General features: G+C 37.1%; 1 protein-coding gene and 1 long non-coding RNA gene across 2 annotated transcripts in view; both read left to right on the forward strand.

Moving 5' to 3' along the window:
• The window catches only part of LOC135598805 (uncharacterized), a 3,434-nt gene extending 899 nt beyond the window's left edge, over window positions 1-2,535 (forward strand). Inside the window, exons 2-3 of the long non-coding RNA XR_010481718.1 lie at window positions 1,339-1,432; window positions 2,126-2,535. This is a non-coding gene — a long non-coding RNA (uncharacterized LOC135598805). The remainder of the gene's footprint in view (window positions 1-1,338; window positions 1,433-2,125) is intronic.
• Window positions 2,536-4,640: 2,105 nt separating this feature from the next.
• LOC135598806 (AP2-like ethylene-responsive transcription factor AIL1) lies at window positions 4,641-8,167 on the forward strand. Its single transcript, XM_065093148.1, has 9 exons — window positions 4,641-5,043; window positions 5,654-6,251; window positions 6,332-6,414; window positions 6,543-6,551; window positions 6,651-6,739; window positions 6,804-6,877; window positions 6,968-7,018; window positions 7,164-7,240; window positions 7,385-8,167. The coding sequence occupies exons 1-9, from the start codon at window positions 4,779-4,781 to the stop codon at window positions 7,924-7,926; spliced, it is 1,788 nt and encodes a 595-aa protein (XP_064949220.1). The 5' UTR covers window positions 4,641-4,778; the 3' UTR covers window positions 7,927-8,167.
• The last annotated feature ends 7,887 nt before the right edge of the window (window positions 8,168-16,054 follow it).

Below are 16,054 nucleotides of genomic sequence, written 5' to 3' on the forward strand. Positions count from 1 at the left end.
CGCCTGCGAGGTCGTCGGTCGGCGGCTTTCGAGGTTGGGGCGCCCGTGAATCGTGGGTGGCCGCTTACCTGCAGAAAAAAGGCCTTCGCCGGGTGATCCCCGGCCGTGGCCTCTCCGACGAGCGAGTTAGTTGAATGTTTTTTCCCTCCCCAGATCCCCCCCTTGTGGGTATCCACGAAGGGTTCTTATACTATGGCATGAGGGTGGGTCGTACACGGTTCGAGGTGATGGGTGTGTCGGACAGTGTCTCAGTACGCATGGGCTCTGACCTTACGTGCGAGGGTGGTGACGTCCTGGATTTATTGGAATGAGGCGTGTGGGATGTCATGACGTGTGACATTTTTGTATGGATTCTGACTTTGCGTGTGGGATGTGGTGACATGCCTTGGGTCCATAATTTGTCATATCACAAGTAATGAACGATGCTTTAATCCCATTACCGAGGTAACTTTGAAGCCAATTTGCTCCTTCTTGAAGCTTAATGGATTCAGGTTGTTTTCTGAAACTAAGCACCATGAGACCTCTAATAACCGGTTGATTGTGAAAGTTGTTTAACTATTGTGTAGCCGAAGTAAATGTGACACCTTGATTTCGATCCAGGTTGGAAGCAAGAGAATGGATATGATCAAATATAGGGTTAGATCTGCCTCCTACACAATTATCTCGGGCTTATGTATTTTGGGTCATGTTGTTCTAAGCTCGTCGTATTACGGTTCCATCATTTTTTAGATATCCATATGCTGATTAACCTTTTTCTATGCACCATACCATTTACACACGCGCGAAGGCCAGCAAGTAGATAGGGCATTACAAGAATATTCGGATGCCGAATAACTTTTTTCTATGCTCCAATTTCTTTGTGCACGTGCGAAAGCCAGCAAGCTGTTAGATACTACAGGAAATATCTATGTAGTCGATCCTAAGTAGTTGATGTTGTTGTTGTTGTTGGTTGAAAGCCATCATAATTTTCTTTGCTCCTTTATCTGTGGGACTCTACCCAAGTTCTGTTTACGATTGACGCTTGAGGTCTTTTTTATCTTGTAAATAGCATTATATAGAAATGTTCCATGATATATGTATTATATTCGACTATTTGAAGTTCAGTTCATATTCTTCCTATGTGTGGATCAGACTCCCCATGCTCGTCTTTTTTATATGATGTACTGTTTTCATAAGATATAAGCAAAGCAAATTCAAGTTTTGCAAACCAATACACAAGACAAAACCGAACCTACTCTGCAAACAAAATTTTGCTGTTCCATCTGCATGTGGTTGTCATTGTTACTGCTATTTTCTATATGCTTCCTATATCCTACTCACTTTCAGTATTTTTCTTAGGGCAAGAATGAACTGTTCATTTATTTTTAGGGCAAACCCCGATATCCAGTTCATCATCTTCCACACGACTGTAGGTTCTCTACTGGTGGAAACGGTATGCCTGAGTTTATCACCTTTTGCTTTAGATTGCAATTGCTGTAGCATAAGTGTTGTTCAAGCCACAGAGCCATGTAAATTTTCTTATTTAGGACCATGTCAAGATCCATGCTCTTTTCTTTTTATAGTCTGTATGTCGGATTATGTAGTCCGATATGAGAATTTATCTTTGTCTTATTTATGGAGAAAAAAATTCAACCAATATCTCATAATACAATATGTTATACGGAACAGATATTTTAGTCATGTCTGTTCGATGAGCACCTGACACTGACACTTTCTCATACTACATATCAGCTGAGATAAAAAAAAAATGGAAACTGTCTCAATGAACCCTTATAGTATCCATAGTTAAAAATAAATGTGTTTTCCTATCCTTTTTATTTCTTCTTGGATCTAATTTTATCCCTGTTTATCTTTGCCCCTCACTGTTCCCAGCACTAGCTGCTTATTCTTGTATTGTATGAAACTACTGGGTATTGAAGGTGTACCACATACCTTAATTGTCTTAATAATAAAACAAGTATAAGCTGTAAATTTAGCTCAACAATCATGATTTGTCATGTCCATCATTTTTCATTGTTTTTATCGACACTAATTTGCATCTTCATGATGTTCCTTATGATATGGAATTCATGTTCATCCGATGACAATGCCTCATGTGAATGTCTTCGTCGATGTTGAACGCTAGACCAGGAATCGATTTGGAATCTGCTCATTCGGATGCTACAACAGGCTGTTTAGAGCAATCAAGTCAACCAAAGTCTCAAGCTCCATTCCAGTCTCAATAGAAACATACAAGAAAGTGCTTTCGGAATAACTGCATTTGGAGACGATCTATGATTTGGATGTGGATGTAGCATATAAGTCGAGATCAAGGATGCAAAGATGTCTTTAGGTGTTTCTCTCTTATCTTTTCTTTCTCTACCATGAGAGTGATTTGTAAATTTCACATGTAAGAGAAGTACCGAACACTCTTTGCTTTGTTTCCCAGTTGTAATGGGCTCCCAATGTCCTAAAGCTAAAAACTGGGTTAGCATTTGTCTCTCATGTACTGTTAAAATGCATAATAAACTCAACATCTCTGTTCTTGTTGTTGCATGTAATGTTCAAAGAACTGAAGCAACTTTGTAATGGAATGGTGTGGACTTGTAATCTTCTTTTGAATTTGTTCTCCTGTTCTTTGATCCATGTTCATAGCAGGATGCTGGTCATCTTCACAATCTGTTCTCCTGCACAACTGAGCATTTAAGGCTCATCTTATTCTACAACTTTCTGAATCCCAAGGAATCCCACTTTGATGCTCAACAGATTAAAAAGTTCCTATGTTTGATAATGTGGACTAAAACACTGTTCCTTCATATTAAATCCAATAAATCCCATTGTTAATGCCTCATAACCTGTGATTTGGGACCCTAATCTCTCCCTTCCAACCCCCTTAATAAGTCTGATGAAAGCTCAAATCATGTACGGAACACACACAGCTGCTGCATCCCTGAGAAGAAGGCCTCTCTTGACTCGCATCAAGCATCTGAATCCCTGGGAAGATCCCCCTCACGGTTTCCTCGGGAACTCCACCCATTCCATCTTCAATCTAATGTATACATCATCCAACTTAGATCTGTACTTTAGCCTTTGTTGCTGCAGTGAAAACTAGCAGCAGCTCTTCCCACAGCTATTTACCATTGATGTAGCCTAGCTTAGAAAGAGAGACACAGAACACATACACATACATATATATATATATATATATATATATATAATATACAGAGAGAGAGAGAGAGAGAGATGGCAATGCATGTGCCTTGAAGAAAAAGTAGAGGAGACATGTCGACCGCGCGGCAAAGAGGCAAAGCTCGGATTTTTCTTCAACGTGACGACGACGAAGTTTATCTCTTGGGTACATGGAGTTCATGGCATCAAAGGATGAGATCGATGTAGCAGCAGAGAAGCAGAAAGAAGACAGATGTGGGCAGGTGCCACGACAAGAAGAGAGCAAACTGGTCACAGTGACGGTCGGGTTTTAGGAGCTCCTACAAGAAGAACAACCCCAGCTTCGCCATGTTCCACAAACTAAACTCCTTCACCCATTAGCGATCTCTACATTTAAAGAATGAGCAAGATCAACATGTAGTACTAAGTTGGGAAATGTTCTGTTGGCATGTAAATATACACCTTGTTGCATGGATTGATGTTACTGCCCTACTGCATCATTCATGGTCTTTGGTGTCTTCCACCATTAATATCTAACGCCAGTCCTCCTCAGTTGCAGGTCATACACTAACACAAGCTCAGTTAATCTCGCTGCAAGTGTCGAGTAGAGTCTTTAGGAAACAATGTTGGAGTGCAGTCCATACATTATGAGCGAAGGTCAACCTTGGTACATCAAGATGCAGTCCGAAGTACACATGAGAGTATGACATGATCCCGGAACCCTACATCAGAGGCAACTGTGCACTGGTACTGTATGTTGTGTAGAAGATGCCAATGTTTATATGATATCAGTGGCACATGTAAACTTTTATTATCATGTCATCGTAAGATCAATCAATGGCTGTTATTTATGTATTGTGAGAGTTACGAACTTGTTTTTAGAGTGCTGCAACACTTCATGCAGTTGTTGTAAGAGTTCTCATATTTGAATACTGATTGTAGCAAGCAGTGTGCATATATATCTGGTTGAAAATATTTCTGATTAATTATGTATATTTTTATGTTTCTGCTGCACATTATAAGACAGTGTATTGATTACTGTAGTTCTTTTCTTATCTATGGTTGATAATATATTATATTATCATTAATATAAACAATATGTGATGATGGACACATCAAGACTGAGTTGTAATTGTTAAGAGTGTATGAGGTTGCACCTGGAAAAGGGCGAGAGAGAGATAGAGAGATGGGTTTGGTCTGCTCCCCACTGCAAGACGTATCTATGATGGGAGTCATGGAACGAGACCCGAGGACAGAAAGCTAAGACCCGGGACGCAGACGTAGAGACACAGTGACAGAAAGAGACAGAGAGAGAGAGAGAGAGAGAGAGGGAGAGAGAGATGGGAGGGTTCTCTCTCCTTTCCTCATATCCTATATTTTATTTGCTATTCTGTCGACGCATAAATAAATTCTACTACGCACAAGGCCAAGCCCATGATGCTGGTTTTAATCTGCACACCACCTCGTTCTTGGGTCTGGGAAGGGAAGGGAGCGGGGGTGGGAGCTTTGGAGTTTGAGCACCAGGTAGAGTCGAGAGGGAGACTGGGATCCCAGCGAGTCTCTCATCATTTCCTTTCTTGGATTCTGGGTTGGATTTATTTTTTTTTTTGGGTGCCGATCGAGTACATGTGATGGAGATGAGCGGCTGGCTTGGCTTCTCCTTGTCCTCCTCCTCCAGAGGGGACGGCTCCTGCTGCTGCGAGGAGGACCAGTTCGGAGGTGGTGGAGAAGGTAGCGGCGGTGGTGGAGGAGGAGGAGGAGGAGGAGGAGGAGATGATGGTAGGGTTGAGCTGGGGTTTGCTTCTTCCAATCCTCTTGTTCTCATGCCTCTGCGGTCTGATGGCTCCATTTGCCTCATGGAGCCGCCACCTTTGAGGCATACTCCTTGTGCTTCAGGTAGCCAAACTGCTAGATTTCCTCCTCTTTCGTAGTCTCTTCTCTTTTTTATATGTATATATTATTACCCATTTTTTCCTCTAATCTTTCATTTTTCTTCATGACTGGCTTTCATATTTCGATGTGTTTTGGCCTTCGACTAGGGTTTATATTTTCCTTCTTGTGTTGTTTTTTGTTGTTGCTATATGATTTCATCTGGTTCTGTGTATGGCTTCTCATTCTACAAATCTTTCATTGTAGTACATAGCAGCAGTTCTTGTGCAGTAGCCAATCAACAAAAGATGATCTTAGTTGGTATTCCTGCTTGTGCTTTGTTCCTTTTCCTTTCTGATATGGTGGTGTAACTAATTGTTGCCATGTTCTTTTACTCGGTTTCCGATCTTCCATCATGTAATCATCTCCTCTCCTTTGACTGCTTTCTGATGTTTCTCCTTGTTTGACTCGGTTGATTTCTTTGCATCATCATTTCCTTTCGGTCCTAAAAGCTCTCACTGATTAGGGTTTTGCATTGGTGAGGATGTTGATGCTTCCTTCTCCCGAACCTCGATCTAGTTAATTCAAGAAATGATCTTGAGGAATATATGACACATCAAGTGGTGGTTGCATGTAGATTGGAAGTATGGTGCAATTGCCACCACCACCGACGGCAGCTCCAACCCAGAAGAGGAAGGGCCAAAGTTCGAGGACTTCTTGGGTGGCTACTCTGAGCACACCAATGAAGAGAGTCCAAACCTGCAGCAACCCATCTCCCACTTCCATGCCATGTACCCTGGAATCAATGTCAACATGCCGCCCTCCATCATCCCCGCTGCAGAGGGACGAACAGAGGAAGATGTGCATGACCCGTATCACTACATCCAATCCTTCCACCCGTTTCAGGATCCCACCACCCTCCGGCCCTCACCGCTCGCGACGGATCCGATCTACAGCGTGGGAACGGACGGCTCCATCTCCATCTCCGGCATGAAGTCGTGGCTCCGGCAGAACCAGTATGCCCCGGAGAAGCAACCGGCCGACGGCGTCAGATCGCTAAGCCTTTCGATGAGTCCTGGTTTGGGTTTGCAATCTGTGCCTCATGAATTGGCTCCGGCGGAGGCCGCCGACGACCCGAGCCGCTTGAATGCTAAATCCGCAGCTCGTGAGACGGTTCCCCGCAAGTCCATCGAGACCTTCGGGCAACGAACCTCGCAGTATAGGGGAGTCACAAGGTGGGTCTCCGTGAAGACACGGTGGTGTGGTTTCCTCGATTCATCCTCGTTGCTATGTCTTTTGCTAATGAACGCTGCAGGCATAGGTGGACGGGAAGGTATGAAGCCCACCTGTGGGATAACAGCTGCAGAAAGGAAGGCCAGACGAGGAAAGGAAGGCAAGGTAGCAACTCCTTTTCCTTCGAATCCCAGTCGAATGCTGTCTTTGTGAGTGTTCTTTAGGGAGGTCACTAACTCGTGTCTTTCTTTCTCTCGCTGCTTTGTTCGCTCGATTCCCGTTCCTTCCGGCAGTTTATTTAGGTAAGGGAAGGTGATGTAGTGGCATTAAAGCTTGGTCGGTTGAATTCTCTCATCAACCCATGTACTGATTTATGTTTCTCTGATGCCGGCGATGTAAAGGAGGGTATGACAAGGAAGAGAAGGCAGCAAGAGCATATGACTTGGCTGCACTCAAGTACTGGGGACCAACGACTCACACAAACTTACCTGTAAGTGGTTCCCATTCCCTGCATCGTTACAGCTTCTTTGATCCCCTGTGGTTGCTCGTCGCAGCTGAGCACCTACGAGAAGGAACTGGAAGAGATGAAGAACATGAGTCGACAAGAGTTTGTGGCCAATTTACGAAGGTCTTGTTCTTGGCACGAGTATGCTGGTTTTCTGCTCATATGAGCTCGCTCGCTCGCTCTTAGCCTTTCCCATGTCTTGTTTTGTTTCAGGAAAAGCAGTGGGTTCTCAAGAGGAGCATCTGTTTATAGAGGGGTGACGAGGTCCTGTCAAGCCCAACTTTAGCATTCGTTCAACTCCATCTTTTTGGTTTGCTGCTTTGCAGCTTTTATCCTCAACCAATTACTCGGTGCCATGATGATCCCCATGCTTTCTCTTGAGCTTTTTCTCTTTCTTCTATGTTCTCAGGCACCACCAGCATGGTAGATGGCAAGCTAGAATCGGCAGAGTGGCAGGCAACAAGGACTTGTACCTTGGGACATTCAGTGAGTTCCTTCTTCATGCATGGAATCATGGATGGTTCTTCTGGCTCTCTTGTTTTCGCTCGATCATTCACTACATTAGGCCCAACGAATGCATCTAATGATCTACAATTTGATGTAAATTGTGACGACGCAATGCATCTGCAGGCACTCAGGAGGAAGCCGCAGAAGCCTATGATATCGCAGCAATCAAGTTCCGGGGTCCGAATGCGGTGACAAACTTTGACATCGGCAGGTACGACGTGAAGCGCATCTGCTCGAGCAACCATCTCATCGGCGGTGATCTCGCCAAACGAACGCCGCCCAAGGACAGCAGCCCCATGTCGTTGGAGACAGACCACCGGCCTTCTCCTGCCGTCACAAAGTCGGGCATTGCAGGTGCTGAGGATGATTTCAGCGACATGTTATGTAACCCCAAGCTTGACGACACCTCGAACCGGCTGCTGCTAGCCGAGGTTGCACCGGTGGTTTCGTCTTCTCCGGGCAACCCCATCTCGTATCACAGCATGTGTGGGGACTTCTCTCAGGCATTTTTGTACCCTACTGCAATGAAATATGAGTGTGGGGATGGCAGTAGTAACGGAGGTAATGGGGATGGAGGAAGCATGAATTGGATGGTGGCAGCAGCTCGGCCTACAGAACTGCCAGCAGTCAATCAACTTCCAATGTTTGCCCTATGGAATGACTGAGTAAAAGCTCAAAGCAGGTGGGTTTTAGGTATCTTTTTGGCTTCTGTCTTCTACCTTACAAAGATGACAGCAATTTTGAAGCACAGTTAGCTGTGTTCGGTCTACTGGTGACATACCCTATCAGATCTTTGTTTAGTAGACACTTTTGACATGTCATTTGCTTCAACCTTACGATTAAGAAGATGACAGCAATCCATGTAATGAATGTTTCAGAAGTCTTTATCCTACATTACAGTTAAAAGTGTTGTCATGTTGATGCATCCATCTTCGTCGAGAGGCAGATCATGCATGCTGCTGCTGCTGCTGCTGCCGAAAGGCAACTCCGAACTAGCAGGGACAGGAGGAGCTCTCGCAAACGCTTGTGCTTTGTTGTCTCTTCTATTTCTGGGGTGGGTGGTATGATGTGGGTGGTGATGTGTTGCGTTGTTTGCTTTAGTATTTGGAGCTCTAACACCAGCTGGTAGGAGGCAGCCAAGACTTATGTTCCCCATGAACTTTCTGTAACTGGTAAAAGGTCAGAGATCGTCTCTCTCATGATCAGAAGGAAACCCCCGTAAAATTAATGTTATTTGCGTGAAGGATTTGTTGGGATAGAGGCATGGGGAGCACAATCCAAGAAAGAAGAAAACAAGTCCTCATTCTATAGGCTTTACAGTGAAAAGCTGAAAAGAACATGGCAGAGAGACGAGACACTATTTTAATGCATTATTGACTAGAATCTTTATACTCAAACCAAAACCAAATAATGCGGCCCTCAGAAAGATAAACATCACATACAGATATTCTTTGAAAAAGTTGGGATTGGTCATTGATTTTTGAAGGAGAATTCCTCGATCATGATATTCTTAGATCAATTATTGGGATTGTAAGTTCCTATAAATCTTATTAGATCGATAAACTATTAGATCAAATACAAACCATTTAATTATATATATATATATATATACTATTTACAATCTTTAGTATTTATAATTCTTATTTTTTTATTTTATTATAATATTTCTAAACTATCTCTTTATAAATAAACGTAAATATCTTTTTTTCTCATCTTTCTCCTCTTATATATATTTTTAAGTACACTATTGATAAGACGATTGAGCGGTATTATTGTCGGTGATAGCGAATGACGTCGATAATGCAAAGATGAAATAAAGGATTACGAGAAAGAAAAAATAAATAAATAAAATCGATAATGCTAAGGTTATAAATAATAAAACAATATTTTTTTATTTTTTAAAAGATTATCAATAATAAAAATTATAAATAATAAATAAAAGGGATCATAAATAATAAGCTTCATAATAATATGCTAGTTTTTATGCATCCATGAATTTAGTAGAATGAATTCTCAAAAAAGTCTCTCTTTTTAGATTTATTTTGAGAAACACTTTTCATTTTCAAAATTTTTAAATAATATCCTTTTTTCACATAATGCCTGAAATATCTTTTGTCAACTATTTTTCTCTTATTTTTCTTATGGATCGATTGATTTTTATAAACATAAGATTTTTATAATATTTATATAAAAACATTATGTTATATTATAATTTTTTTTTAATATTACTAAAATACTATAATATAATATAAAAAATATTATAATCGGATTGATTGATCCTCCCTTATCAATCGATCATAGATAATAAAAAAGAAAACAAATATGAATATTTTCGAAAATTCGTCCAATCTAATATGCAGTTCTAATGCCATGGAAGCCTTTCTCTTCTCTCTCCTCATTAAGTTATGATAGGATCGTGCAAAGACGTCGAAGACCACAGTGCATGGTTTGACTCGGAGGTGGCGTGGCGACGGAAAGATTAAAAGTCGGGTTGATGGCCTTACCTTGCGTGCCTCATTTGGCAAACGCCACCTCTCCTCTTCTCTTCCATATTGAATGAATCCGTCTTCCTGCTCCTCTTCTCACCTTTCCCATGCCACACTGCTTTCTTAGTTTTCGTGCACCTCTCTCTCTCTCTCTACAGGGCACTTTGCAGACAAGATCTAGAGGACAAGATACCCTCTTCCTGCTATCTAATACATGTCACTCACGCCGTCTCTCTTTATGAACAGCAACAGAAACCATTCCCACAGAGTTCAGCATCCCTGTGAGCCAAAAGGCATTACATATTGATATGCTACTGTCAATATGAAAAGAAATATTAATAATATGAACATAGTAATTTTCAGATGAATGCACAGTAATAATAATATATAACTTGAGATCAGAATCTCATGATCTTGGACAGGTGTTGTCAGCATCAACCCTGATGTAAAGTTATAAGACATATTATACGATTTGACTTACAACTTAATCCAACTATGTGAAAGATTAAAAATACATGTAGAAGCGAAATGGAATCTCCTTGTGACAGTGGTGACAAACAATGCATAAACTATGAAGAGAATGATTATATATTTATTCATTCGTGATCTTCATCATCATGAAGCCACTACAGTAATCTTTTCATCTCTAGAATAAAGTAGCCACATTAATCCTTCTCATGTTATATGTCAATGAGAGAACCATCCTCCTTTTATGTTTAACCATAAGGTGCTCAGGGCAATAGCAATAAAAACGAAGCAGCGCAGCATTTCCAAGACAAATGCATGCACCATGCATGCACACTATCTCTCACTTCTTCTTCCCTAGCCTTTACTCTTCTCTCTCTCTCTCGCTCCCTCCCTCAATGTTACATGCCTATCAGAGCTCAAACATTATGATAATGTCTACACCTCTGAGCAGGTGCATGAACAAGGACCGTCTCTCCTTCCAATCATTCCTCTCCATGTATTTGTCACCTGTGTCTTCAATTCCAACATGCAGTCACACTCAGATCCCCACCTTCCCCCACGGCTCTTCCTCACAACTTCCAACCCTGTCTGTAGCACCAAAATGGCAGCATGCAAGCCATGGCCAAACTCCTTCCCTTCGAGATTGCCTTGCATGGGAAGGAGAGGGCAAAAGAGAACCCACCTACAGCTTGTCCTTTGCCTCTGTCCACGAACAGTCTCATCTCTTTACACCCAACAGCAACCATCTCATCTCGCCATCAACTTTTGACATTGTATATGGAATAACAGCAATTCCGGGGTACTGTAATGGACATCATAATCCTTTCACAGGGATCTTATTTTGTCATTCATGAACATCGAGGTAAAAGATCTCTCTGATCACTGTATGATAAGAAGTGCCACGATTGCTATTAATATCTCATTCCTACTTATCAATTAAAAACAGAAAATTATCCAAAATATAAAACTACCACAAAATAATAATTTAATATTACCAGCAATTGAACCCAAGTAATTTGAATATTTTATCATTATTTTTATACTAGTAATTCTATCATTTTTCTCATAACAAAATATTACAAGTATGTACGAGAGGATCATTCATAGTTTATCTTTTGTTTTACATGCATAGATATCGTATAATTCAGCCTATCCTATTAATTAAGATGTTACCTAATTTTGCACGTATATGTAAGATCATTTTCTTACATACATATCCTATAACATATTTATGCTTAAAATCTTGATAATAATGTATGTATATATATATGTCCAATCATTAAGATCATTCATATATGTAATCATCCTTAATTACAGTTAACATTAGCTAATTTAAGTTCAACAAAATTTGAAGTGCTAAAAATGTAGCCGATATTATTATAATCATAATGAGTCTTTAAAGGGTGCTAATATAATTTAGAGTTTTAATTAGGAACCAGATGATAGTTGATTAATGAAGAATCAACATATACAAGAGTTCTTAGCTTTGACACTGATTTTGGATGTGTATATACACTATATATATATATATATATATATATATAATGTTGTTTTTAAGAATTTTGGATTACAATAGTCGTATCATTTATTATTGCGTTGACTCATATATCATAAAAAAAATATATAATTTTGTTTCGAACTCAATTACAATATTTCTTTTTATTAGAGATTACAACATCATATGATGTTTAGTGGGAACCAATCAATTTTTGACGCGTGAAGCCCAGTCAGAACTGAAGAGCCAGTTATCCTATTAGGTCGGATCGCAACAAAATAGCTCAAACACGTGAGCAATTCGTGTCGATCCTCGTCCGAAGATTTGTGATTTGATGCGTTTCTCCTTCGACATTTGATTCATGCACAAGGAAAGTGCGCGTACTTCTTCTCCTTTCTCCGCCATGAACGTGCAGTGTTTCCCTACTGTGAATCTTTTCCTCGATTTCCTTTCTTCCTGAACCTTTCCCTTCCCATTTTGGAGTTCATTCATCTCACCCTCTCTCTCTCTCTCTCTTGGAGAATGTTATATAAGCTGTGCAAATTGCAGTTCATCTCTCCTCTCGAACCCCATCCCGGTAACTTTCTTCGGCATTCATTTATTTGCTCTTTCTTCAACCTACATGCAATGACTTGTATGCGAAATCTTGATCACTTTGCATCGTTGAATGCTGTGAATTCAGGTACCAGGTTGATTGAGTTCTTCAGAAGAGTGAGGCCAAGCTTGAAGAACCAGATCAGGATGGACCAAGATGGCTGTGTGATGATAAAAAAGAGTTCGATCGTCAAACCCTTAACCTGTCATCTTTGTTCGGATATCATCAACGACGCGACAACGATCACTGCATGCCTGCATACATGTAACTATAGCTATCATTTCATGCTTGTTTCTGATGATCTTCTTACCTTTCCTTGTAGAAATGACTACTAGACTTGTATTCATCATTCCAAGTTCTTATCATCACATCAGACTAATATATATCCTCCACATTGCTGCATCAGCTTGTGTTGTTCTTCTTTCGACATCCAGATTTAGATAAGCTTATGCAAGAACAAACCACTAACCTCTAATAATTGGTTAATCTTGTAGTTTGCAAGATTTGTATATATCGAGCTTTCCAGGATGGTACACTGCACTCTTGCCCGAAATGCCATGAATACTTGGGTCCATCTCCTCAAACATATCTGAGGTAACGTAGAACTTTTTGTAGCTTAAGTTCACTATCTGCAATGTCAGGGCTGCTTTTAATGCTATAATTCTTATCACATCTCATATTTTTGTATTCTTTCCTGAAGCACAAAACTATAATTATATTATTATATAAAATAAATTTAATATTATAATTAAAATTAAAAATGATAATGAAAGACTATCCATATCTTTAGATGATGTCATTTAGAATATCTTTATTTGATTCATAGAACATGCTCTATAACCTAATTCATAGAATGTAATAAAATTGATATGCACAAAGGACTCTACTCTTCTCCTTTTCTTTTTCATATGATTATTATAAGTAAAAAAATATAAATTAAATAAAGACGAAAATAGATTTATAATCTCATTATCATTATATTGTACCGTATAAGGTCCTATCTATTTATAAGCGATAGGGGAAGGTTTATGATAAATAATTAAAAGAGTTCGTTTAATCAAGATCATCTCTCAAGAAATTCTATCATAAATAATTTTTTTATTAGTCAATAACTATAATTATAATCCAATCAAATGTATAATATACCTCATATAATTAAATATGCTAAAGATATAAGCAAAATAGGTTCGCTTAATTTAGTATTAAAAAAAGCTCATAATAAGATAATAGTTTAATGTATGTCAAAAATCAAAGAATTAGTTAACTTAAGCAACATTAGAATTCCAAAACTCACTGTTCGATCCATCGAAATAATTAGTTAACTATACACCATTTAAAATAAGAAGAGAAACTTCTATGATTAAACTAAAATTTTTTGAAAAAATCTTTTATTCATGTCATAAATTTTAAAACAAGTCAATAAATATAATAATATTTTATTAAGTCTGATTACTAATATGAGTCATAGTGATTATATATCATCAATATTTCTTTTTATGTATCACAATACTACTAGTCTTTCCTAATTTAATTCATAATGACCTTTATAATTTATTTTATTAAGACAATCACATTATGATGTTCAACTATAAAATGTATATAAATAAATATATATATATATAGAATAATAAAAATAAATACTTTTAATTAGGTAAAAAATATCAATAATAATATCCACTTAAATATGTATTATCATATCTTTTATGAGTTATTCACAAACCTTATTCTAAGAATATATTTTTTAAAATATTTTAAACTATAAAGCCTTCTAGATCGACAATTATCAAATTGGTACTTAGGTTTTGATACCTTTTGTTTCTAGATTTTTTTTTTAACTAACAAGTAGTTTATCTTAATATATTTTTGGAACCACTATAGTACTTGTCATCCATAGATAATAAAACTGCTATAGTATTATCATAAAATATCTTCAGCAATTTGATAATTTAGTCGATCACACTAAGTCCTTAGATGAAATTTCATAATCATAAAACTTGATTTCTGACTTCAAAGTATGTCACAACTTCAACTTCAATTGTTAATGATATAATAAGTGATTGTTTTACACTTCTTTAAGAAATTATCCCTCAAGCTAATATGAATATTAGTCCTGAAGTAGACTTTCTATTGTTAAGATAATTTACAATATCAGCATTTGAATATTCCATTATTTCAAGCTGATCTGATTTATTATATTTGAGAATATAACCATTCATCCTCTATAGATATCTCATTATTTTCTTTATAATTTTTAATATTCCATTCTAGGGTTGTCTTAGTATCCACCCAACATTCAAACTGTAAAATTGATATATGATTTCATATAGATATAAGCACAGATTTTCAACTATGCATATATAAGAAATATTATTTATTTGATTCTTTCAAATTCATTCTTAAGACATTAACATTCACTAAAATTTTCACCTACGATAATAATTATCTCATTAACTAAACAAAGTTGCATACTAAATCTCTCTAAGACTTGATCAATATTTCTTTTCTTAGATAGTCACAATAATTCTTGAGATTTATCTCTGAATATTTTAATACTAATAATATAAGCTACCTTATTCATATCAATTATCTTAATATTTTTAGTAAGAAATATTTTTGTTTTATGCAATAAACCACATTTACTATTGGCAAGCAAAATATCATTTCTATATAATACCAATATAATAAATTTACTCTTATTAACCTTCAAATATATACACACTGATCAATAATATTTTTCTCAAGTTCGAAAGAAGTAATGGTATTATAAAATTTTATATATATTATCTAGAAACTTATTTAAAGTTATAAATAGATTTTCTAAGTTTATAAGCCTAACTTCTTTTTTTTTCCTTCTTTGCGAATCCTATAGGTTGATCTATGTAGATTTTCTTATCTAAATCTTCATTCGAAAATATTATTTTTACATTCATATGATATAATTTAGAATCATAATAAGTTACTAATGTCATGATGGTCCTTATCGTGTCTTTTATAGAAACTAAAAAAAAATCTTATTATAATTTATATCTTCTTTTTAAGAAAAATCTTTGACCACAAGTGTAACATTATATTGTTTAATATTGCCCCTTGAGTCATATTTTATTTTAAAACTTATTATAATTGATTATTTTATATTTATTTGATAATTCAACGAGTTCCTAAATACTATTCTAATACATCAATTTTAACTCTTCTTTTATTATGTTGTATCACCTTTCAAAATTATTATTTTTCATATATTGTGAAAATGATAAGGGATCTATTTCGATTCCTATGTACTATATAATCACAAAAAAATAGAGCTCCTTTTCCTTTGAGATTTTCTCAAAATTATTGACTTTGATTATTTTATAAGATTATTAATAATGATATTAACATCATATAATAGTTTATTAATGTTATTTTGTTATTCACCTGCATCAATTCATTCAATAATATGAGAAATAATACCTATTGAATAGGAAATGATAAAGAAGCATCAATCCATATCTCCTTTATATTAAAAATAAGCTTTCGAGATTTTTTACTTTTATTGATTTTATCATTTTCTAGGAATCTTGTATTATCATACTGTATTATCCTCATACTATAATTAGGATAATAAAATTTATATTCCTAAGAATTTTTAGATAATTAATAAAATAATCAATCAAATCTATAGGCCTTGCAAGCAATACTAGGTCAAGATTTAATATACCCAATGTAAATTGAATATGCTCTAATAATTTTGAATAATTTGAGTAAGAGAG

The sequence above is a fragment of the Musa acuminata genome, chromosome BXJ2-1 (genome assembly GCF_036884655.1).
Source record: "Musa acuminata AAA Group cultivar baxijiao chromosome BXJ2-1, Cavendish_Baxijiao_AAA, whole genome shotgun sequence".
NCBI lineage: Eukaryota > Viridiplantae > Streptophyta > Magnoliopsida > Zingiberales > Musaceae > Musa > Musa acuminata.

Bases quoted from the DNA above. Each gene is read 5' to 3' on its own strand.
- LOC135598806 (XM_065093148.1), top strand. From the start codon at position 4,779: ATGGAGATGAGCGGCTGGCTTGGCTTCTCCTTGTCCTCCTCCTCCAGA. The intron at 6,252-6,331 runs GTGGGTCTCCGT...TGAACGCTGCAG, and splicing joins CAGTATAGGGGAGTCACAAG to GCATAGGTGGACGGGAAGGT. The intron at 7,019-7,163 runs GTCCTGTCAAGC...CTATGTTCTCAG, and splicing joins GTTTATAGAGGGGTGACGAG to GCACCACCAGCATGGTAGAT.